The sequence below is a fragment of the Haemaphysalis longicornis genome, unplaced genomic scaffold (assembly GCF_048455015.1).
Source record: "Haemaphysalis longicornis isolate Haplotype H1 unplaced genomic scaffold, Haemaphysalis longicornis Haplotype H1 scaffold_5, whole genome shotgun sequence".
Classification (NCBI taxonomy): Eukaryota; Metazoa; Arthropoda; class Arachnida; order Ixodida; family Ixodidae; genus Haemaphysalis; species Haemaphysalis longicornis.
Genome location: NW_027526385.1, coordinates 33,172,426 through 33,197,726, shown reverse-complemented (window position 1 = coordinate 33,197,726; position 25,301 = coordinate 33,172,426). Strand labels below are relative to the sequence as shown.

General features: G+C 47.7%; 1 protein-coding gene across 2 annotated transcripts in view; it reads left to right on the top strand.

The window, feature by feature from the left end:
• The window catches only part of LOC144138040 (fatty acid synthase-like), a 115,527-nt gene that overhangs the window by 55,675 nt on the left and 34,551 nt on the right, over positions 1-25,301 (top strand). For both annotated transcript variants that reach the window (XM_077670095.1, XM_077670096.1), the window contains exons 4-14: positions 272-472; positions 1,025-1,147; positions 2,419-2,652; positions 6,641-6,942; positions 7,775-8,164; positions 11,195-11,384; positions 12,949-13,178; positions 13,627-13,830; positions 14,253-14,510; positions 17,793-18,009; positions 24,980-25,234. In XM_077670095.1, the coding sequence (XP_077526221.1) occupies positions 272-472; positions 1,025-1,147; positions 2,419-2,652; positions 6,641-6,942; positions 7,775-8,164; positions 11,195-11,384; positions 12,949-13,178; positions 13,627-13,830; positions 14,253-14,510; positions 17,793-18,009; positions 24,980-25,234 (2,604 nt within the window). The remainder of the gene's footprint in view (positions 1-271; positions 473-1,024; positions 1,148-2,418; positions 2,653-6,640; positions 6,943-7,774; positions 8,165-11,194; positions 11,385-12,948; positions 13,179-13,626; positions 13,831-14,252; positions 14,511-17,792; positions 18,010-24,979; positions 25,235-25,301) is intronic.

Genomic DNA, 25,301 nt, shown 5'->3' with positions numbered 1-25,301 from the left:
TCCCTGTGTACTCCAAAAATCAATCAATCAATCAATCAATCAATCAATCAATCAATCAATCAATCAATCAATCAATCAATCAATCAATCAATCAATCAATCAATCAATCAATCAATCAATCAATCAATCAATCAATCAATCAATCAATCAATCAATCAATCAATCAATCAATCAATCAATCAAACGACGGCCGTCTGTTTTCTGCGCTAACAGCCGGCCGTCATCGCTTTTTTGCACATTTCTTCTTTTTGCCGTCTCTGCTGAAACACAGGGCCAAGCTTCACGCTCGATACTGCCTGCTCAGGGACGATGACTGCCCTGAACCAGGCGGTGCTGGCTATGCGAACGGGACAGTGTGATGCGGCCATAGTTGGCGGAAGTTCGGTCACCCTGAGGTTCGCATCATCGCTGCACTTCATGCGCATCGGCATGGTGTCACTGGACGGAAAGTGCAGGGTATTTGACGAAGAAGGTAAAGTATTTAGCAGGAGGTACTGCATCAACAGGAGTTTGTGCAACGAACTAATGCCACAGAATACGCGGAAGCGAAAGACGTACGCAACAAGATAAACACTAGCCTTCTTGAAAAAAATTGGAAGAAAAAACTCTTGATAAGCAGTATAAACTATTTTTTACACCAACTCATCCAAGACTAAAAGTAGTGTTACCAACTGAACATCGTTTGATAGTGTAAAACAGCTGCTCTCAATGCGTCTGAACTCATTGTGAATCGAATCAGTGATCGCTTGATATTTACTTTTGCATATTATATTCGCTTGTGTAGGACAAATAAGCTAATGGTGAAGACTACGTTCAGATAAATGAAGCCACTGTAGGATGCAACTTTGAAGCCTTAAAACCATGAAGCTTAGTGCCAACTTTATTGTTTCGTGTTTTTTGCAGCCTTAATAACTTCATTCAGGGCAGACTGAAGCCTCGCGGTTCGAGTTTTCTATCTTTCAAAAAAAAAAAAATGGCTTTGAAATATATTGCACAGAAGTCATCTCGCCGTCCGTACATGCAGGCAATGGGTACGCCCGAAGCGAAACAGTGGGCGTCCTCTTCCTTCAACGTGTCTCCGAGGCCCGTCGAATTTATGCCAGGCTGGTTAACGTGAAGACCAATTCGGATGGCTGGAAGGACGACGGTGAGGTGCTTTCTGTAAACAAGACGTTATGAGACGTTGTGTATCAAAGTACCAGCAGCTGCGTCATAAACGTTGATATAGAAGAATTTTTAACCAGAGGTAGTAATGTTTGGAAACCTTCAGCTTTCCATGGCAACGAAAGCGCAAAACTAGCTAGGACGAAGAAACGACAAGGACGAGCGCCCTCTAACAACTGACAGTTTATTATTTCGACAAAAGACCTATATACCTACAAATCTGCGCACCATCATCACAAAAAGACTTTCCTACAGCGCACACAGCAAACACGCGTCGGCTCCTGACATTACATGCAAGAAGATAGCAGTGATATTTCTTCGTCCAACAAAGCCACGGAAGGGTGACTCAGCCACTTGTTTTTGTACTTAGTTTTGTACTCACAGCTATCTTCTCGAATGTAATGTCAGGAGCCGACACGTGTTTGCTGTGTGCGCTGAAGGAAAGTATTTTTGTGATGGTGGGGCGCAGTTTTGTAGGCATATAGGTCTCGCGTTGAAATAATTAAAGTTCAGTTCTTAAAATTCGCTCGTCCTCGTCGTTTCTTCTTCGTCCTAGTTTGTCTTGCGCCTTCGTTGCCATGGATCGCTTCCAACTAGGCTAGCTCTCTGTGTCCCTTCAGCTTTAATACGTATTAAACCACGAATTGAGCTTGAAGTAATTTTTGAAATCATGTTCAAATCCACATCTCGCAACACTTCAACACAACAGGCGTGTCATGAAGTGTTCTAATGCTTTACACAGGGTTGTCATCCCGATCCCAGGCTTTGGCAACTGCGCCTGTAAGGCCCTCTACGTTTGCGTTGTTTTGGCGATGTCGTCACAGCATCCCATTTTTAACACGAAAGTGGTTTATTCCGGGATACACAAACATTTGAGTGACGTCATATCCGTCACGGAAGCGACGCCAGTACAACGAAGCAAGCGGCCGCAGGGTCTTCTTGCGGGGAAGCAACCTTTAGAACTAAGGAGTACGTTACACTTAGGGTTGTTCGTTCTCGGGTTTTATATCTTAGCACGAAAGGGTTTTATGCCGGGACACACCCACATTTCACTAACGTCATATCCGCCGCAGAAATTACGCGAGTACACCTTTGGCGAAGCGACCCGTAAAGGACGTCGCTCGCTAAGAACACCCACAAGAAAGCCGCCGACCCGTAAATAATGCTCTTCTGCGGATTTCGCTGCACATTTCACTTTCGTGTTTTACCGGTTCCTATGACAGAGAAATCAACCAAAATTTTTTCGTTTCGCAGGATTTACGTTTCCATCGAGCAACATGCAGGAGCGGCTTCTTCGCGAGGTCTACAGCGAGGCCAATGTGGATCCCCGGAGAGTGAGCTACGTCGAAGCCCACGGTACAGGGACCAAGGCAGGCGACCCGCAGGAGCTGGCCGCCATCAGCAACGTGTTCTGCCAACCTGGTCGCGACAAACCACTCAAGATTGGCGCTGTCAAAAGCAACGTGGGACACTCGGAAGCTGCCTCTGGTGAGAGAAAATTTTAGAGCAAAAGATATACTTCTGTAAGTACAAATACCGAAAAAGGCTTGTCCTTCTTAGCGTCCATGTGACCTTGACGCCCAGCCAAGGTCATTGCCAGTGCCTCGTGCGGATGCGCAATGAAAGCGTCTAACCAAGGCGGGTGCGGAAAGGCGGGTACGGGGGGAGATTAAGGGTGCGTGCGACTAGGAAATGATGCAAGGAGGCACCTAACGTCTCATGCGGTTGCGCAGTGAAAGCGTGCCATCAGAAACTAATACAAGGAGGCGCTGGATATATCCAAGCTCACTGAACGTTCGCGTCAGCAGCGTCGACTGCCCGGTGGAGTGTCGGCGTTTTGTCTTGTGGTGAAGTCAGGAGGCGGCCTCATAGCCTTGAAACCAGCGTCTGGGCTAATTCCGGTACTAGCGCCATAGTCTCCCCTGGTGAGCCTGGGGAAACATTATTGCGTGGTTATTGCCACGGCAACGCCGCCATCATGTTGGCCTTGCAGGCGTTATAATTGTCACGGCAACAATGCGAGGAGGCGCAGATTGCGTGAGCGAGAGTTGATGCTCTCGCCCTGTCATGCCGGTTTGATTCAGCCACCCCTCTCCCCAACTTCCGATTCCCACCCGGCCACTGCCACTGCGCTGCCTCCAATGGTCCACCGCCGCTGCTACCGGCGTGCTGCCCGGCGTACATCGGCTTGGGCAGGAACGACTTGAGCTTGAATATTACTTGAACACTTCATTCGCGTTACGTCCGCGAACGCGACGTGCGGCGAGAAACACTGACAGGCAATAAAATACCGACAAGGCGGCCTGTCATCAATCAAAGCACACGCACGATACAGGCAACACAGGTCCCATCATCTAGCTCAGCTTACGGCATACGAACGAGTTTCGCACCTTTCGCTAACACTACTACTCAAAAAGACGTTTTGCGACCCGTCCTGGTGTTGTTGGCGTCCCTTTTGCAGAACCATAATGTCCGAGAGAGCACACACGAGATCTCCCACTACATGACACGCGCGTCGGCCTCGCCGTGCGGCATCAGCAGAAGCGGTGACCGTTTGCACGCACGCGCGCCACGAGTCGCGCCGGGGAGAAGCGGAGAAAAAGAAAATAGAAAGTGGAGGAATGTTTCCCCAAGCCCGCTACCTTTAGGAGCGCAATAATAGAAACGAAACTAGGAAAAGTAACACCGGCCTGGTGCACTTGTGTGCGCGTTCACTGCGCTTTCTCGGCGCGAGTTCGACAAATTTAGTTTAACCGTGTGCACCCATGGCAAAGATGTTTTGCAAAGCGCGTCAACAATTTATATTGCAACAATCATTTTGTTCTATTTAAACATCCTTAACCTATTTCTTTGTACCGCGTGCGGTGACGGCTTTCAGACAAGGCACCCACAGGTCCGTTGCGAGCAGCTTCACTTAGAAAACTGCCCTCCGAAAGCGGTATAATTTCTGCGGAGTATTATCGTTTAAGGTAAATGTCGAGGCTGTACAGTGAAAATCTGAAGGCAGAGGACTCGCCAGCCGACATTTGACGTTGCTGCCAGTGTCACCGGCATGCATAAAGCTTTCCATACAGAAATGTGGCTAACCGAGCGCTGCAGCAACATGAAAACGAAGGGCGCACAGCGCGTTTCTGAATCAAGAAGTGTTTTCGCGAGAATCGTGCGCTCACCCCAACACGATACCTTGTAGGAGGGGACAGTATTCTCGCTTTTGTCTGAACTTCCCTCAAAACAAGCACAGCTATTTGAAGCAGCCATCTCCTTTATCGTTGGGAAACGCAAGACTGCGGAAGTGAAGGGATGAATTGGTTATTTGCGTTTGGGCGGAAGTTGACGAACCGAACGCATTTCGATTGATTGTACGGTTTAACGCACCGACGCAACGCAGGCGATGAGGTGCGGGTAGTGGAGGGCTTCGGATTAATTTTGACCACCTGCGGATCTTTAACGTGCGCCGAAATATCGTACACACGAGCATTTTTGCTTTTCGCCTCCATCAGAAAAGCGGCCGTCGCGGCCTGGAATCGAACCCGCGACCTCGTGCTCCACAGCGCAACGCCTTAGCCACTGAGCAACCGCTCGGCTCCGAACACATTTCCAATGAGGACTTTGAGCATTCTTAATTTTTTTACCAGCAATGAACATTCACCCTGTATTATCGTGCCCGGAGTAGTTGTAATTGTTCGTAAGTACCAAGCATCCACTGCTGTGCTGCACAATATCAACGCTTTGTAAAAGTTACCTATGAAAGCTACAGAAGGACAAGGGACAGGGTTGTTCGGGACCTTGCTGTGTGTGCATAAAATGTCCCCGATTCATCAAGCGTGCATCACTACTACGGGAACAGAGAGCCGTGGACGTGTGCCAACTCAAGAGCAAAAGAGGCAGTGTTGTCGCTGAGCGTAATTCTCAGCGATGGTTTTCAATTAACGTGTGCTGGCACTCGAGGGCATTAACAAGCGCAAGGGAGCAGTGGGAGGCCACTGTGCGCAGCGATGGCTCTGCCTGCCAGTGATGGCTGGTAGAGAGAGCCACAGTGGCGTTGAAGCCCAGTAGAATTTTGGAATTAGGATAGGTACCTCCTTTGCTCCCTCTTTTTTCCCTTTAAATAAAGATGTCTGTATTCAATGAAATATAGTATTTTGAGCGGTCATAAAGCTTACAGCATGACAAAGATTTTCATGGGCGGGTCATGAGCATGAACCGAACTCTTTATACTGTCAGGTAGAAGGCGCTTGTCGCTAAAAATATGTACGCTGAGTCGTAATCGGGCATTCCAGTAACTCGGACTGTAGCTTTTTCCTGCTGTCTGCCTTTATGGGAAATGTTATTCTTAGCGAAGTTTTTAAGCCTAAAATTTGCGTTTTTAACGCTTGTTCCCTTTAGAGCTTTAAAAGTATGCTCTTTTTTTTGGCAGTTCATTGCGTTGGCATCTTTGAAGTGCTGTTAATAAAGAGACCATGAAGACAAAATACTACTTTGTTTAATAAAAAAAAAGACTTTATTTAAGCGAAGAAACGCACGAACTATTGACAAGCTTTCAAATTTCGCGCTACAGTGACATCACATGAGCCAGCAGTAAAAATATAGTTTTCGGTGTGTTGCTGCACGCCAGCCTTCAAGTGGTGAGATCAAACGGAACTAGATGCCCCGATACAATTGCTCAGTCATATGTCTTAGCGATGGGTTAGTTCGGGGGCCACCAACCTCACAAAGATTATGTGACGCCATAGAAAAATTGCCGGAAAGTGGCTACTTAGTCGCCACTGCTTCACACGTTTTTTTAATATCTCTTATGCGGTGTTTGCAATAAAATTTATGTAAATGTTATAGAAGAAAGTAGTATTTCTAATGAGCCAAACGTATCTTGTCGTCACGGACGCTTTAATATTTATAAAAAGGGGCGGGCGCAGCCAGTATTACGCGCAAGCACAATGATTTTGATGCGTCATGAAATCATTCCCAATTCCTGATACCTAATGCGAGAAAAACAATGATAGGAGTAATCATTAGAGATATGAGGCGAGCTTCCTGAACTGGGCTACAAACTCGGGTGACAACATTCCAGCTCAAATCGAGGAAAGAAGTGAAGTTTGGCTGGATGTGTGGTGCGTGGACCTTGCAACCGCTGTGCCCCCATGTAGCGGAATGGTTACAGAAATTAAGGAATATAAGTAGGAGAGGCCCGATAAGTGGGTAGTGGTATGAGATAAGGAACATGCTTGAATAAATAGCTCCACAAAATAGCACAACAACAAACTTGACTGGAGAGGAGGAAGTTTATTGGCAAAGATTTGGCTCGAGCAGCGCAGGATAGAAGCAGTTCGAAGTCAATGGGGGAGGACATTCATGCAGCAGTGAATATAAACAGGACTGATGATGATGATTCTAAAAATGTTTGGTCTGGGATGTGATACCCGTCTTTAAATATCGGTGCTTTACGCGCGATCAAACTTTTTGCATCATCTACTCGCAGGGATATGCTCGCTGGCCAAAGTCCTCTTGACCATGGAGACTGGCCTCATCGCTCCAAATCTTCACTACAAGAAAACGAACCCCGACATTCACTGCATCCTGGATGGAAGGGTGGAGGTAGTCGACAAACTCACGCCCTTCGAAGGCAGCCTGATTGGAATGAATTCTTTTGGCTTCGGTGGCGCCAACGTACACGCTATCCTCGAGGCGAAGTCCGGACCTCACGTGGACAGCATTCCGCGCGAGAAGGAGAAGCTTCCCAGACTTGTTCTGCTCAGCGGCAGAAGCAACGAGTCACTCATGGTAAGATTGCCCGGCAATAGACGTCGACACATCCCATGCAGCTGATGCAGTTTTGTGACACAAAACAGCGCGTAGACGAGGACAAAGGAATCAATTCGCCAACACGACCACTGTTTGTGCTCTTGTTTTTGAATTTCCTTCTTCGTTCACATGCTGCGGGCTGTTTTTTGTCACAACGCAGCACAACCAAATGGTCCAAGTTCGAACCTTAGTAATCCTGAAATCATGGGCCATGATTTATACGAGGCCTGCAACTAGATGGTTGTGATTTTTCGAGGTACGTTCGGCCACCAGCATTGTTTGCTTCGCGCCTAGATATCTTATTTTTTGTAAAACACATTGTATATTTCTTAACTTTACTTTAAACAACCTATTGCCACTAGCTTGTTGTAAAACGATCTTAAAAACATCCGAGATATAGCTGTTTTCGACATGCTGTACTCTCAGTGTGCGTGCTTTCTTTACAAGAAAAGAAATGGCACGTAATACAATTAAAAATTGGTTGGTTATCGACATGCTTCCGTCGCGGCAAATGACGTAGAAAGAACAAAGCGGTCCTGCCTGTCCGGCCACGCCATGCCTTTCCACGCTCTCTTCCTCTCTTCTTCGCCCTCCTCTCTTACTCTGTTTACCACATCTGACTCAATATTACCTTCCATCTCTTATTCCTTTGTGTTCAAAGCCCGTTTACCCTTCATGATGGTTTAAGCAGTCTCGTATAATTAAATCACTTCTAGCCTCCACATCTACCGCTCTCTTACCTTGATTGGTGATACAAGGCCGCGTAGTTATCAGGCCCCACACTTGTCCTTAAGAAATCCATTTGACACAGCGCAGTCTGGAGAAGCTGGAAAGCCAAGGACCTTTGCCTGATTCTGCGTACGCCCTCCTGAACCGAGTCGGGCAGCGCAGTGTCGAGCAGTTCCCGTTCCGAGGCTTCGCGGTCGTTCCCGTGGATGGCTCCGGCAAGAAGGACGTCGTGAAAGAGGCCCAGCAGACTCCCGCCGAGAGGCGGCCGCTGTGGTGGGTCTTCACAGGCATGGGCTGCCAGTGGAAGGGAATGGCCCAGGAGATGATGGAGTTCGACATCTTCGCCCGCTCCATTCACAAGTCGCATGAAGTGCTCCGGCAGTTCGGGGTGGACCTGGTCACCCTGTTGACCAGCCCGGAAGTGGACGTCAATGACGTGGTGTCACCATTCGTCTGCATCGCAGCTGTTCAGGTAGGATATATTTGATACTCTTGCTACAAGTTTCTTATATAGGGAAACACAACGGCAGCTCTGGTTTTCAGGGAGGGACACAAATCGTAACGATGCAAAGAGAAAGCTGTGAGCGCAACGCTTGCGGCACATTTGCGGCATGTTGGTCGTCGTACTATGTAAATTCATGTGGGAGCATGGGAGGCTCGAAGTGATCGTATGTATTTGCCTCTTTGAGTGGAGGCTTGGCATCGCGCTCCAGCAGTGGGGTGTGTGGCGCCACCACCGAAGCGCCGGCGTACCAGCCTGGGTGCAGAAGCACGCCGTGCGCAAAAAGAACTCGCGTGACAGCCTGGCGAGCGGCACTCCTAATGTCGTCGCGTTGGGTGGATGGTCGTAAAACGAAACAAAGGTGTTTCAGAAGAAGCACCGAAGGCAGGAGAAGGTGTCTCATCAGAACACAACGAAGCGCGTGTGAAACGGTTATTGAGCAAAATAAAGTGTGGGGTGGCTTCCAGTTCCAGAAATCCACAGGCTATCCTGATGCTGGCTGCTCGGTTAACAAAGATAATCTGGTGGGCGAGGCGAGGGCTGGATAACATGCTCTCCCAATGCTCACGGGACGGGTAGGGAATGGGAGGAAGGTCGGGGTTTCGGTCGCACTCCCAGACGATGTGATAGATTGCGCCTAAATTGCCGCAAAATGTACACTCCAGGAAGTGTTCTCAATAGACTAGAAAAACGGATCCGCGCTTCCACCCCAGCTTTACTGCGAAGCAGTATATAACTAACCCCCCCCCCCCCCCCCCCCAAAGTCTTCATTCCGGAGAAGCCGCTTTACGCGGCTCCAATCCGGCGTTCCTTTTGCCGGTGTCTTTCGTGTTTAGGACCGCGCATTAAGCGGTTACTGGTTTATGCGCTCACGTGCAGGTAGTGGATGGAGAAAGGGTTATGTGAACGCGAAGCTACGGGCTTCATGCCTTCCCTAATGATCTGTCCGTTCTCTGGCGGGAGGATTACACGTTAACGTCAAACAGCCAAACGCGACCTGTCTGGTGTCTTCACTGGTCGAGGGGATTGGGTTGTGTGTTACACAGACACTAAGACGCCTACGACGTTGGAGAGAAACAGACAGGCCCATGTTTGTTCGCTAGAATAAAGCTCGAGCCCTTCGAAGTTTCATTGATCTAAATATGGATAGAAAAATCACAATCAAACGTGGCTTGTTTCGTGCTCTCCGTCGACTGCGTCCAGCTTCGCAGGTCATCCATGTTCACACAATGGAAGGGCACTATTTTTTTTTTGCGCGCCGTAATAAAGAGCTACAGCTTTGTAAAAATATTGAACTGCAAAGTTAGGGCCTCTTATAGCGTGGGTCAGAACTTGTTTCCCTGTACGAATCGTCACGCGCGATGACAAATGGTGGAAGAGTCGCGCGTGTAGGAGATTAAGGGTTATGAATTGGTAGGGGGATTAGTAAAGATTGATATTAATAGCCTCGGTACTAACAGGGGGCAAAAAAGGATATTAGTGTGAGCGATCGCAAGCTTCTCCATTCCCATGTTTACCCGTCTAGAATGACGCCTATCAGGGCTAACTGGTCGCAAAACCAGCGCTGTACCCTCACCTTTTTTCATTTTTTCTTGTGCTTCTTTCCTGATTTACATTGCTAACTGTCTAATTCCGTGCTACCAGGTTTGCCATTTGTGTGTAAACTTAATAAAACACAGACATAATTATCTAGAAACTATCTAATGGGCATTGCCATATATTGCGTAAACATGCTTTCTATGGTCACATCTCAGCACAAAAAATCTGTAAGTATCCTCATCATGGAGGCCCCATGTTCTGCGCCTAAGATTTTTTGTACCACGCAAGTGCATGTTGTGTGTCCTCTGCAGTCGGTCCTTGCATAAAAACAAGAAATATTTATGGAAATAAACTCAGTATTAGTAGTACGAAGCACCCTCCATAACAGCATTTGAGTTGTGTGCTAACGAACGCCTTCATTGCTCTGGAATTGTTTTACGATGCCACGTTCAGCCCTCAAAATAAAGAGCGCCCACTGTAGTGGTCCCTAGAAGAAGTCACGCGCTCATATCACTGTTTCTGGCAATGGCAATACATCACCGATCATGCTGTACTCTACACACACACTGGTTACTGTCTCAGACACACTTCGTGCTGCTTATCAGGCACTGTACCGACAATTGCGCGGATCCTGAAGTTCGGCCTTCATAAACTACCCCATACCCGTTCTGCCCTGTGTGAGGCTGAATCAAATAGACGGGCACCTGTGGTCACAGGAAGGAGCACCATTTATAGGCCCTCTACACTATCAAAGTGCCCCTGCGTATTTGTGGTACAAGTGCCCTGCGTCCATTTTTGAATCCGCAGATAGGTACTTCTACGCGCGGTTTTGTGTTTGCGAAGATTGTAACGTTCAGAGGCACGTTGCAGTCACACAAACTTAAGTCAGTTCCACTGAACGTGAAGGCTCTCGAATTGCGTAGCAGTGATTCGCCGAGGGGCTGTGGCGCCATATCTTGGCTAGTTTCAGTGTCAGCCTGGCGTTGATACATTAAGTAGTAAGGAGAGGGCCCTTGAAAAGTTTTATATGAACAGACACTAGATTTAGTATTTATGAATTTGGGGTAATTGATGCACTAATTCGTGATGTTGTTCATTTTTATTTTATTGTGTACTTATTTGCGGCCTAGCAACAGCAGCGTTCATGGCAACCACGCCGCCTAAAGATCTCCCCTAACACTTTGCGTTTGAGTAACGTGTGCCTGTATGGAGGAATGGGATAGACATCAGCTATACAGGGGAGATACATCAGATACATCGTCTAGACATACATCAGATAGACATCAGATAGATAGATAGACATCAGCTATACATCAAATATACATGGGATAGACACCAAGGTTTGACTTCGACCAGGGGAAGCGGTTATCTCCGTGACCCCGTAGAAGTTGCAACGACGTGCCCTGCCCCGAAATTGCTTCGCACTTAAAACACATTTGTGCTTCTGTGCTTCGCCAACAGGTTGCGTTAGTGGACACTCTTCGCGCACTGGGTGTTCAACCAGACGGCTTTGTTGGCCACTCTCTGGGAGAAGTGGGCTGCGGCTACGCCGATGGAGGCCTCACTGCTGAGCAGGCGATTTTGGTCGCCTACTGGCGAGCCCGCTGCGTTGAATTGTCTCGCCTACCCAAGGGGGCCATGGCCGCTGTCGGTAAGTGCATTACATTCGCTTCGCATTGTAAATTTTAAAGGGACTCTGCAGCCCTTTCAATAAACGCTTCCTATAAACGCTAAATCAAACTATAGGTCCCAGAAAGCCTTATCCAGTTATTAGGTGACTGATACACTCCTTTGTTAGCCTAACTGTAAGGCAAATGCTTTTTCCAATATGCTAAGTTTCGGCCGCACAAGAGAAAGATGGTTAAAACGCAAAGCTGTCTCCTGTGCAAAGTGAGTCAAAGCCATATTCTAAAATTCATTCTCCCAAAGTCTAAAATCTGATCTTCTAAAGGCCACTTCAACTCAGCCAAAGTCCAAAGCCAACGTCTAACCTCACACCACCGAAGTCCGAAACAACAGTTTAGCCTTGCTTAGAGAATGTATTTCGTTAACATCGTCGCTTTCCTGCAGTATTTTATCAATATCATTTATTTTCTGCAGTGCGTTTTGCTCGGAGGAACGACGTCATCAGTGACGCATAAAAAGCTTCGCTTTAAAAGATGCCATTTGTTGGTTAAGGTATTTTATTGATCAATACTCAGCTGATTACTACTTCGAGTGATACAGTCAAAGGGAACTAGGAGGCCCCGGTACAATTTCCCAGTCATGTTCCTTTGCGGTGGCTTAAGCCGGCAAGTGCCAAGGGCACAAACAAGATTCTGTGACGTCATAGAGAACTCGCCCGAAAGTGGCTGGGGTGTTACCACTGCTTCATATCGTTTCTTTAACACCTCAACAGTTTCAAGTGTGAGATCGGGACAAAACAGTCTTCGTTAATGAACCAAACTTGTATATTGTTTCATGGCCCCTTTAAAAGGACCTGGAACCGATTTTTGTGGAGTGCATGCCTGTTAGGTCACATGAAAGCCAGCGTTTTAATTAGTGGGGTAACCACAAGCATTTCAGAAAGAAATGGGCGGAAACAATTTTCATTTGGCACTAAACCTTCTCAAGCCTGAAAGGTGGTGTCATGTGGTGTGGAAACGTGACACTACAGTACGTGTCCCGGTCACGTGACGTGCAAACACTGCAGCTACTTAGACATTTATTCACTTATTTAAAACCTTTTAGCCCAAGTTTTTGTATAAGTTTAGATTGTTATCTCCTGTTTGCCATTTCGGAGAGCGCGGCAAAACCTTAATCACGTGCAACGAACAGCTCAGTTTCGGTTTCGGAAATCTAGATTGGCCGTTTGCGTCGCGGCTCTTTATAACGAGAAAAAAGAATTTGCAATGCCCGAATGAAAATAAATGTAAAAAGCATAAAGAAGCCTGCAATACATTATTTTTTAGCTAGGGAAAAGTTTTTAATATCGCTTTGCATCTCGCATACATACAAAAGTATGTTTCCGTGGTGCTGTATGCCATGGTAGCCAGCATTAGTTTTGGCAGGGCACGCAAGGCTGGTAGGTCTAAAATTTAAAACACTCTAATACGCCATGAAAAAAACCGTTTCGGAATAAGGTGTTGCAAGTGAAGCCCTTTTACTCGTGATAGTCGAGAAAAATCGGTTGTTTGCCCCTTTAAGCAACCTTAGGCGGAAACGTTCGCTTGCAGGCCTGACGTGGGAAGAGGCGACGAAGCGCTGCCGGGATGGCGTGGTGCCGGCGTGCCACAACGCCGAAGACTCGGTGACAGTGTCAGGCCCCGCCGAGGCCGTCGCCAAGTTGGTGGAAGAGCTCAAGGCTGAGAACGTGTTTGTCCGTGCGGTGGAGAGCATGAACGTGGCCTTCCACAGCAAGGACACACAGAGCGTTGAGGATTACCTGAGAAGCACCCTCCAAAAGGTACAGTAAGGGCTCAGTAAAGCGCGTTTCCTGAAGCGTAGCCTTGATATAATTTGAAACAACCCGCGAGGCCTCGTCGACCTCCACAGATATACACACGTCAAACACTTGAGTAATTGATTCGTGCGCCTGGCTCACCGCGAGTAAATCGAACAGTTGGACACATTGCATGCTTTCCCGGCCGAGCGAAAGGCGGCGCAGATAGCGGGCGCAGACCACCGCGCGCTGTTTACCGCAAGGGGAAAGATGACCGCGCGAAAGGCGCGTTCTGCGGCGTGAAGTTGGTGCATCGTCGCCTAGGCGCACAACTGCTCATAGTATCCACTTAACTTTCGTGTGTCTATTTTTTGTCATATCACATCGTACCATTTTTGCCCAATATTTAACAAGAGACGACGTCTTGGTCACTTTAATGAGTTTGCTCTGTGCTCTTGGATACAATAAACAGGTGATTCCTAATCCGAAGGCACGGAGTAACCGCTGGATCAGCTCTTCGGTTCCCGAGGGCCGCTGGAACGAGCCCATCGCTCTCAACTGCTCAGCCGAGTACCACGCCAACAACCTCGCGTCGCCGGTGCTTTTCTACGACGCGATACAGCATGTACCCAAGGATGCGGTGCTGGTGGAAATCGCTCCTCACTGCCTTCTTCAGGTAAAAAATTCTTTCACTCACTCACTCGCTAAGTAAGTGGAACTTTGACAAAAGTTGAGATAAACATCTGCTTTTTTTTAACTCAGCCTTTCCATTAATTCTCCCCGATACGTTCATCACAAATAAACCACAATAAAACTGCGAATATGTTAAATTAATTCAGATAAATCACGTAGGAGTAGTTTTCGAACCCTACCAGGAATGCCGCAGGATGTTATTGTACTTACCAGTAATACCCGGCAATGCCGGGGTGGGCCATTATACTAATGACCCTAATGGGTACAACACGTGTTCAGGTATTTGTTAGTTGTCATAATTGGCTAGTTCATCGTGAAGTGGTACACAGGTGCTTGGCGCATGTCCGCTCTAGAGCAGGGGGGGTGTGGTCACGTAACAGAAGGTTTGCTTTTCCACCTTTACAGTCCGTCTTGCGGCGGGCACTAGGCCCCACGGCCACATGCCTGGGCCTGATGAAACGCAACTCGGACAATCCCACGGTTTTCCTGAGCGCTCTGGGCAAACTGCACTCCCTCGGCGTCAAGCTGGACCTGACTCCTCTGTACCCGCCTGTGCCGTGGCCGGTACCGCGTGGGACGCCCAACATCTCGCACTTCGTCAGCTGGGACCACTCACAGAGCTGGACAGTGGTTTCGTGGGACGTCTTTGCCGCCTCAGCACAGGTGAGACGAAGTGTACATTGCCGAGACCTGTTTCCGTGTCCGCGGGTCGAATCGGCGTAAAGAAAATGCTTTGCCAGTGCACATGTCATGAGCGCGGTGCGTGAACGAAGTAGTGTCGCAAATTCGATGCTCTTTATCAGGGGTGGCGTGTTATTTAGCCTTACACTGACGTCATTGGCAGGATGGAGCGATGGTACACAGAGGCGTCACACATTGCTACAGTGTACCAGAAGAAAGATGTGTGTCGTTCAGGGCCAGTTAGGGGGGTCCCTTTTGCGATGAAAATTTCTGTTGAGGAACTCGTGCTGTAAGCAGCGCCCTTTGCGGCCCCTGCTTACCAGTTGGTTTCAAAAGTTTTGTTTACTAAATTAATCCTCATTTATTGCCGCAGCTTGTCTTATTTTATGATATAAAGTTTTATAAAAGCGGTCCAATAATTGTTGAGTTTGATTTAAAAACATATAGGTGGCGCTGGCTGCAACAGGAGTTCTCTGGGCAACGCCTGCGCTCCATACAATTTTTTCATTGCAAAAGGGACCCGTGCTCTCCATCGGTTTTTTACCCCGCGCGACACACTATAACATCGCTCTTCTCACTAGCGAGTCCGTTCACTACGTAGATAGTGAAGAGCCATGTAAGGCGGCACTGTCTATCATCGTTCCATCCGGCCACTCCCGTCGGTGTTGTGCTAAACTAAGTGAAATTAGAGCAGAATTAACGGTTTTTCTTGTTGATATGGACAGCGCTGTCATTTCGTTACGGTGTTACATCGTCCACGGCCGCTCGATGGAGACCTAGTTTCCATCGAGCGGCCGTGCATCGTCCATTGAGCAAAAAAATTGCACCCATCTCCCCGAAGGGAACCATGAGTAGGATGCGGAGCGTCATGGGGGTTCCGTTTGCGTTTCCGTTATGTTGGTTAGCCAAATTTGGTGGAAATGTAGTGAACCCCGTAATGCTCATATATCCTACTCATGGTTCCCTTCGGGGAGATGGGTCTACTTTTCTTTATTGAATGCGTATATACGCGAGTGAGACGAGATTGAAGTGGTAAAGACGAGATGAAGGTCTTTATTTAGGTTTGCACGTCTTCTTACTTTGAGTATGACAGCCTTATGGTCGCTGAAGTGCACAGTCAGTGGATCTCGTAGCAGCGGTTGTATGTTGTCGTCGCCGTTGCAGTTGGTAAAGACGAGATCGATACACGTTCCGTAGATTGTAGTTGGCTCTCTCGATACGCACTGCAGCGCGTGACGCGATGCCATGTACTGCACTATCCAATCGCTCTTGGTGATGTCGACATTAAAGTCTCCCACGAGAACGAACAGATGCACCGTGTCTGTACATTTCTTCTTGTAGTCACCCATTGCCTCGTCGATGTACCTTTCCACGTTTGTACGCGAGAGGTTGGGAGCGAGGTACATTGTCATTGCGGTGATGCTCTCACTTAATTGCGTCAGCACACTCACTGACGGGGCTGTTGCATCCATCCTACTTCATCTGAAGAATCACGGAGTCAAGCTCAAGCACAACCGCAGTTGTTGTTGTTGTTGTTGTTCCTCTTCTATGGCACGTACCCACGTGGGGGATTGGCCAAGAAACGGTGGTGTGCGGACGCCGGACCACCGCCGACGCCGCGGGACATACCCCCGAGCATATGGGGATTGGCCAAGAAACGGTGGTGTGCGGACGCCGGACCACCGCCGACGCCGCGGGACATACCTCCGAGCATAAGACGCTCCGCATCTGAAAATCCGGCTTCGGCGTCTGTACCAGCAAAGCAGCTCCTAAACCACGTTTATCTGCAGTATTCCATAGCTGCGATGCGTTCCGTAGCACGCGCTATAACTCTGCAGTTGCTAGAGGAGGCCGTCCACGGCGATACACCGCAGATGTAGTGAAGGAGTGGAAGAATGCTTGCGCAGCCAAGCGAGTGAACAGACAGACAGGGAAATCGTCATCTTGAGGAACACCGTGAAATAACAGGCACACAATAAGAAAGAAGCGAACATAACAAGCGCTGATTTTCAACTCGATTTAATGAAAAAGACGTCTTAACTACTTATACATGCACAGAATCTCCCTCCCCCACGCCTCGTGCCCACACCAGCCAATGACATACTAACACGACGAAAACACTCCACAGTTGGCAAGGGTGCGTTGTCAACTGTGGAGTGTTTTGGTCGTGTTAATATGTCATGGGCTGGTGTGGGTGCGTGGCGGGGGAGAGGGAGATTGTGTTTGTAAAAGCAGTTAAAACGTCTTTTAAGTGCCCAGCACTTTAAGCGCTCGCCTTGTTGTCCTAGCTCGCTCGCTCGACCCAGGTATGTAGAGCACCAAGGCGGCGTCCCGGGGTAACGCTGTTGTTCGCGGCGTACCCCAGAGGCTTCGAAAGCCAAGCAGTTTATATGGTCATAAGCGTTCGAAACTCGTGAAATGCTGGCGCTTGTCATGCATCTTCCCGTTGTTTAGCGCAAAGAAAACTGTAGGTACATTTGAGGGAAAATACACGTAATTAACCGGCAGCGCCTGCCTTTCTTTAGTTAAGGACGCCCATTGTTTTGGTTTTTGTGACAGTAAACGCAAAATGTGGCAGTGCAACATCGCCACATGCGGGGAGAAAAGCCCAAAGAGAACAGAACTCCCGCTGGCGCAGTTTCAGGCAGGGTGCGCGCGAGCACTGCGAAGGCGGGAAACTTGAGATGCTGTGGGTGGCAGCAGTGAGCGGATAACGGCGCTGCATCTCATTATGGCGAATCACTCCTCTGCACTTCCGACAGCTCTCACATTGAGTGAAACGGCGTTAATTTTTTATTCATTCGAGTTGAAAGTCAGCGCCTGTCCTGTTCAGTTCATTTTATTGTGTCCCTGTTATTTTGCGCTGTTCCCCAAGATGCAAGTGCACCAACTAGCCCAACTTGTCACCCTGCTGTAGGGAAATCCTCCACCGTCGCCAACTCTCAAAATACATGGTGGAAAGAACGAGCAGCGGTGAAACGCGTAGGAGACAGATCGGAGCCATTCGAAAGTGTAAGGAGCACGTTTATCGTGCAGAGAATAGCCGGAAGCGCTAGAAGGACAAAAACCTTCTAGTACGCTTAGCGGAAGGATAGATTCGGAGGTGTTAAATTGGAAATTTCCGCTTTCGCATTCAGAACCGTTGAAAGTGTTGTGTAACTGTCCTCTGAGTTTTTTTAGGGGCGACACAACAACGCTAAACACATGATCTGCGAAAACCAGCCAATGCAGACTGAATGACGTTTCCCCTACAATAATGTCCAGGTGTCGGAGGAAATCGTCGAGATCGACCTCCAGTCCAACGAGAAAGACGCGTACTTGGCGGGTCATCAACTGGACGGCCGGATCATGTTCCCGGGATCTGGGTACATGGTTCTCGCGTGGAAATCTTTCACAAAGCGTTCAGGCAAGCCCCACGACCAGGTGCCCGTAATATTCGAAGACGTCGCTTTCCACCGGGCAACCATGATTCCAAAAAGCGGTGAGAAAAACTTTTCGTTTTTAGCCCTCCGATATCTGCGTATATTTCTGTGGGGGGACGGAAACACGATGCTGTATCTTGCACAGTTTTTACAACGAAAGTAGTGAATACGAGAGGCAAGTTCTTCCCATGAGCATTCCCGCGTAAAGGGGGAAAGAATTAGGCTTCAGTACCTCACTGAGCGACATTGATCCATGAACTACCTTTTATAAAATAAATAACAAAAACGCGAGAAGTACGGAAAAACCTTGAAATTTTGCATTACAGGAGCGTGTTAAGGCAATGAATGATATCCTATGGGCCAGAGGTACAACATTTTTATCAGTGGCACGTTAACGTTCAAGTGATGCAATCGAACGGAACTACAGCCCCCACTACAATTGTTCAGTCTTGTGCTTTGCCGATGGTTTAGGTCGAGGGCCGCCAGTCGCACGAACAAGATTCTGTGACGTCATGAAAAATTTCTGGAAAGTGGCCAAGGGGTCGGCACTACTTCGCGTTATCTTTAGCATCTCCGTTGTTTTGAACTTTCCGATGAAATTGGTACCATTGTTTCTGGGACAGAGCAGCCTTTTTATTACCTAACTTTTATTTTGCCTTCATGGTTCTTTTAAAAAAACCCTGCGACATTTTTTCCAAATATTTTCTAAATCTGAAAGGCTTCCAGAACACAGCCAACAAGCGTGTGCAGGGCTTAGAAGAGGGTTCACAATGTACCTCAACAAAAGATTACTGCTCTACGCCTGTTAGATAGCTTAAAGGGACCCTGCAACGCTGTTTTTTAACTTTTTGCTAAATCAAAAGGGCTGCCAGAACGCAGTCAACAAAGGCATCCTATACTCATATACTTATAATAACGCGTCACAAAGTACCTCAGGCCAGAATTGCTGCTATATGCCCACCAGGCAACTGAGAAACTTGCCGGAAATATGTTCCCCTCTTTCCCGGTCTTGGTGTTGTTCGAGTTCCGAAAAACGTCATTACGTCGACGTAGCGGCTATCGGCCAGCTTCCTTTTAGTTGCAACAATAAACGCATTCGGTAGAGCCTGTAAACAACGGCACAAAAGCAATGCATAAACGGAAGGCGGAGCTCCTGCGACGAGCAAATTACGCAGAGACACTTCGTGCTGGCGACAACTATAGCTTGCTTTCACAATGCTTCCAAACGCGAAAGAAAGCGTTTATAGGAAGTGCTGCAGAGTCCCTTTAAAAACTTTCTCAAAAGATTTTTGTCTTTATTGAACTTGGCGTGGCTTGCGCGCTCGAATTAAGTCATTGAGAGGTGTCCGGACTATTGGCTGGCTTTTTTTCAGTGGCAGCAATGAAAATGTTCAATAGTCATTCAAAAAAAAAAAAAAAAACGCAACAAAAGCAAAGCAGAAACTGGAAGACGTATCTGCCGCGACAAGCAACTCACGCGGTGCCAACTCAAGGGAAAGAGGGCTTCCAACACGATAGAGACGGGGAATGCCTTTATCAGCAGGGTTGCAGGGTTCAATACCGTGCTCGAACAAGGGTGTCCGAAAGGGCGTGCTCACTTAGCGGTGATCCCGATTGGCAGCGGAATTACTAAATGGTGTAGCCTTTTTCTAGCGACAGTCTTGCCTGCTGGCAGGCGTGGCACTTTGCCGGAAGATTATAACAATTTTTACGTCTGCAATGGGACTGGCAAAAGTGTCGAGAAAGTTAGATAGCTTACCAACAGCGGTACTAGAGTGAACTAGAATATTGGAAGAGTGGCAAAAGCAAGGGCATTTTCAATGGGAGGCAGTGAGGCCGAAAAACTGGAAATCCGCAAGGGGCGCTGCCATCGATTACTAGAGGGTAAATAGTGTAGTGGATACAGTCACCGCCTGCCACTCGTTGTCCGTGGGTTCGAATCCTGACGTTGCCATTTTTTTTATTTTTTCAAACCCAGGAACACGAATAAAAGCAAATGCTCTGTGCTAAACACCGACTGATTGAATGCTTGTGTTGATTATTGGCAGCGAAAAAATCTGCAGAAATTTACAGAATTGTCTATTAATGCCTAGCGTTCTTGTGATGATTTGATTCTGGGGTTTAACGCGCCGACGCAACGCAGGCGATGAGGCGCGCCGTAGTGGAGGGCTCCGGATTAATTTTGACCACCTGGGGATCTTTATCGTGCGCCGAAATCTCGTACACACGGGCCTTTTTGCTTTTCGCTTCCATCAGAAAAGCGGCCGCCGTGGCCCCTAGCGTTCTTGTGCTACTTGTGTTGAGTGTGAGTTCTTTGTAGCCAAATACGAGTATGAGTAGCGAAAGCCGTTGGTTTATTTCATTATTTGTAAGCTTTGTTTGTTTCTTTTCTCGATTAATGCAAATTTTAGTATTAAAGTGATGAAGCGCCTTATAGCTGGCTGATAATACCTTTATCCGAAGGTGCAAGGCGTACTGCAGAGTTGGAGCGTTTACGCTATTTTTTATGAGCATTTCTGACGTTCTTTTGCCGGCTTTTTAGTTTATTATTCGGTTGTGGGAGGAAATGTACAAGATGCATATTTTTGATTTTGTGAGATAATGTTTGTGAAAATTTTATTTTTATTTTTTTATCTTTTATTTTTTGAAATGCTATCCGACTAATTATCCCCATTTACGCTATTGTAACAATGAAAGCTGTTTTTTTTTCGACAAATCTGTATTTTGGTGGAAATGCAGGGGGTTACTTGGTCCTGGCTGCGGAGGTACTCAGCAAAAGAATGCTATTACATTTTGGGCATTGAGAGTCGCATAGTCTTGCTCTCGGCCAAGTGGTTTAGTGGGGCGTAAGCAGATACGACGGTTGTACGCTTTCCCCAATTGCCATTGCCTCTATTCCCCTACCAATGGCGCCTACTTGTAAGAGATATGGAGTATTTGACTGAACTGTTCCCAAGCAGCTTTTGCTTCTCAAAGTTGCGCTCGGAAGAAAATTCATCCTCAAGACCTCCTATGACAAGCTCTCATTCGGGATGGCCTACATTTTCTGTGGCATTCCCAATCTGCCTTCCTTCTCGCGTTGAAACAAAAATGAAGTGGAAGGAACACTGGGCCGCGCAGCCTTTTTCGCGGCAATGGTGGCTCAGGGTACACGCACGTTCAGGCTTTCGAGCTCTTGTGACATCCCATAGCAGGCACGAGCATTTTTTTCACAAAGCATGATGAGCTCTACCTAATGAAGGAATAGTTTTGCAGGGGCGACGGGTCCCTCTGTTTGGTTTTCTCGGGGGTGGATGCAAGAATGGCACGCCCATCCTTATGACGACCGAGGCTTATTTTTTTTAAAATCGATGCAACAAAAGAGAGCTTACACTCCAACTTCCGCCACAATTTGATCCGTCATCGTACAAAACGTTCTTGTTAGCGGCGCCAAGATATCTGCGCGAAGGAGCGCCAATGAACGAATCCGTGTTAAGAAAACATGACTTGAAACGCACATCGACGGCAGAGCGAAGTTTTTATCGAAGGTTTAAATTGATGTCATTTATAGTTTCGTGTTTTAATTCTGTTCAAAATTATTTCTTATTTTCTGAATCATCCTTAATTGCCCCAACTTCTCTAAGGTTGCTTCGCGATCTCCTTCCACCTTCCGGTTACAAATGCATTCGATCAGTCTCCTACACGTTACACCGCTGCTTGTTTCCTTAGGCCATTGCCGGGTTCAAGCACGTGTTTCAGGAAGCTTCGCGCTTCAACGAATTTGGAGCCTCTGAAATAGGCGCACAGCCATGAACTTCTCGCTTTTTTTGACGCCTCGCGCATTAAAAACATGCGCATAAAGTTGGCTTTGCCGCATGGCGTCTTGATTTGAGGGCATCGAGAGAGAGAGAGAGAGAGAGAGAGAGAGAGAGAGAGAGAGAGAGAGAGAGAGAGAGAGAGAGAGAGAGAGAGAGAGAGAGAGAGAGAGAGAGAGAGGGAAAATAGGAAGAGGAGGGGGGGCGGAAATTCATAGGGCCGCCGCGACATGCAGTGCCCGCGACGAAGGGCATCGAAAAATGTATGAAATCGTAACGTAATACAGCTACGCTATGAAAAAGGACATATTATCCTGACCTTAAGTGTGGTTTAGGCATCTTGTTCGTGCGCCCCATGCACATGAAAAAAAAAAAAAACAAGTTGTCCCACACCGAAATTCGAACCCATGAATGCTGATTGGAAGGCGGGCACTCTATCCACTACACTACGCCCGTCCAGTATTCCGCAGCAGCGCCCCTAGCGGATTTCCGTATTTCTGGCTTCAATTTTCCTGTGCCGCTTTTGCCACTATTACAATATTCTAGTTCATTATAGCGGTACGGTAAGCGTCGCACAAGAAGGTTCAAATTGTTGTCGCTGTTGTCCAGTACTCAAGCACGTTGTTATATTTCTGTGCAATGGCTCCCTACATAAAGACGTCACGAAGATAAACAAAAGCTTTGCTCATTAAAAGACTGCTTTGTCCTGACAATAATGATGCCTTTTTTGTCGCGAAATTTAAACGAATATTTCATATAGTGAGAAGAAAATCCCGGGCCATCTCCACTAACGGAAACCCTGCGGAGGGGCGAAGCACGGAGTGTATAAATGTAGTCTTGGCGCCTTGGCGTTTTCGCCAACGGACATGAAACCGTTGGGGGGTAGAGGTATAGAGCTTTGCTGTAAAAGTCTCTTGTCTTTGAAGCACGAAGCTCTCTAGCGCAGGGCGTAAACGAGTGTCCCAGTGTTTATTTAGTACGCATTACAAAGCGCTCCAGCGCAAGGCGTAAACGAGCATCCCGGTGTTTTTTTTTTTTTTTAGTACGAGTTACGTTTTAGCGCGAGGCGTAAGCGAGTTTCCCGATTCATTAGTACCGTGACTACATCAGACAAACGACGATTACGACGACGACGACGACGACAGGCGACGCCAACAGCCCTAGCCCTCAAGGGGCTTCTCCCTTAAAACCAATGGAGCAGCGGCGACTCACCACACACTCTCGGGAAATTGTTCTATGACGTCACAGAATCTTGTTATTAGGATTGGTGCACGGCGCCCTAATTTACCCCATGAAACATGACCGGGCTATTGTTGTAGGGCCTCCAGTTCGGTTTAATCGTATCAGTTAAATGGTGGCCTGCAGTTAAAGAGACCCTGTAACACTTTTTTCAACCTTTTTTGAAATCAAAAATGCTTGCAGAACGTAGTCACACGACACACCCAGTACTTAGATTCCCATCAGATAACTTGGAAACTCGCTCAAAAAATTTTTCTATCTTTCCTTGTCTTGACGTTCCTCGACCGCCTGAATTACGTCACTAAGGCCATGTAGCGGCTGTTGGCCAGTTTTCGTTCAGTTACAGCAATGAACGCTTTGCGATAGCAACTTCAAAAATGAAGCCACAAAAACAAAGCAGAAATGGAAGGCGTATCTGGTGCGACGAGCAAATCACGCAGTGCCGCTCCGTGCTAGCGATAAATGCAGCTTTCGCAGTGCTTCCAGACGCGAAGGCAAGAGTGAAAACGCTTATCGAAATTGTTTCCAGGTCTCTTTAACGAAATAATAACTATTATTTTAGGGCTGTTCCTTTTTTACTACCCCCGTGCTTCACTGGAGCGTCACTGTAGCGCGATATTTGAAAGTTTTTAAATATTTCTTGCACTTCGTCGGTTCGAAAGTATCTTACGCCGCTAGAATAAAGCTCAGTGAGTTAACAAATGCTAGTTATTTGGAATCGAATAAAGTTGTAGCTACGGAGAGTAGCCACGGTCTTTATTATCTGCCGGGGTGGCTGCTTTTCTGATGGAGGCGAAAAGCGAAAACGCCCGTGTGCAGGAGATTTGTCCACACGGGAAAGATCCCGAGATGGTCAAAATTAATGGGGAGCCCTTCACTACGGTGCGCCTCTTAGCCTAGGTGTGTCTTCGGCGCTTCAAACCCCACAATCAATCAATACGGACCTTATTGCGAAAACGTCTAGCGAGCTTGAAGTTTGATGATTGATTTGGTAAATGTATGGGTGGTTGAAATCCTTGTTCGACATAGATCGGAGAGTTCGTTTCTTTAACATACTGTAAACATGCACAATGCTGACGGCGCATGTCTGTACCAACCGTGTAACTAGACTACATATGTGTTGCTGATAACGTGCTACACTTGGGAACAAGATAAGAACAGCAATAGCTCATGTACAGTATCACTCCGCGTAAGCGACGGACCCAGATCTCAACGGCGCGCGAGTTTTAAAAGGAGGTTGCTATGAATGCGTAATATCGTCCGCATTTTCTCATGTGGTTTGTCTGTCGTCACTGCAGCAGTTTGTAAGCATATTAAGTCCAAAAAATCATGGAAACGGTTCATGCCATATTCAAAATATTCCCAATAACGCACTACTCGCGCCGCGCCGAATAACACCCGGTTGCGGTGGTGAGGCACAGCGGCAACTTCCGTTGCCATTCTTAACTTGTACCCGAATATAATGTTTAACTGACCGCAGGTAGTTTCGGGGCAATGAAAAGGGTATGACTGCAACGTTGTCTCCTATGGCGTATTCGGTTGGGCGTTTACGAGTGCTCTGGAGTGCTCTGAAAAGCGGCCGCGCATTTGGTTGGTAGAATTCGAGCGCTCCAACTACCTTCGGTTGGTTCTTTCGGAGCGTCGGTATCCCACTCGGAGCGCTCCAGACCGCTTTGACTTCGAAGTGAGAGCGTGGCGCGATCTGGTCGTAAGGACGGGTCACGTGACACAAAACGCCGTGGTTTACCCGGCGGCTTCTCGCGCTGGCTGCACGGTGGCGCTACAGGCGCGCTGCTCCGAGATCGCCGATGCATTCGGTTGGTACGCTGCCTCTCGCGCTCTGATTGCGACCCGCCTTGGCATCTGGCGACTGCGAGCCAGAGGACCGGAGCGACGAACCGAATACGCCATTAATAAATGTGATTTATGAAGCCCAGGCTGGGGTAAAAGCTTTTCCAGAAACGTTTTAATAGTCTGGTGTGCCTGCTCTTTTCAGGTACCGTACGGCTCCTGGTTAATATCATGCGAGGTACGGGCGAGTTCGAGGTGTGCGAGGGTGGCAGTTTGGCTGCAAGCGGTCGCATCCGCGTGCCTGAAGATGGCGAGGTTGTCCTGGACGAAGACGCCCCGGGCCCACCGGTCGAAGCAGTGTCCTATGAACTGAGCACCGAAGACATTTACAAAGAGTTCAGGCTTCGAGGCTACGACTACCACGGAGAATTTCAGGGCATCCTCAAGGCCGACATTAAGAGTAAGTCTTCATAGTTACTATTTAAACGTGCCTTTTTTTGCGCAATGCCCTTCCGTTCATCGACGTA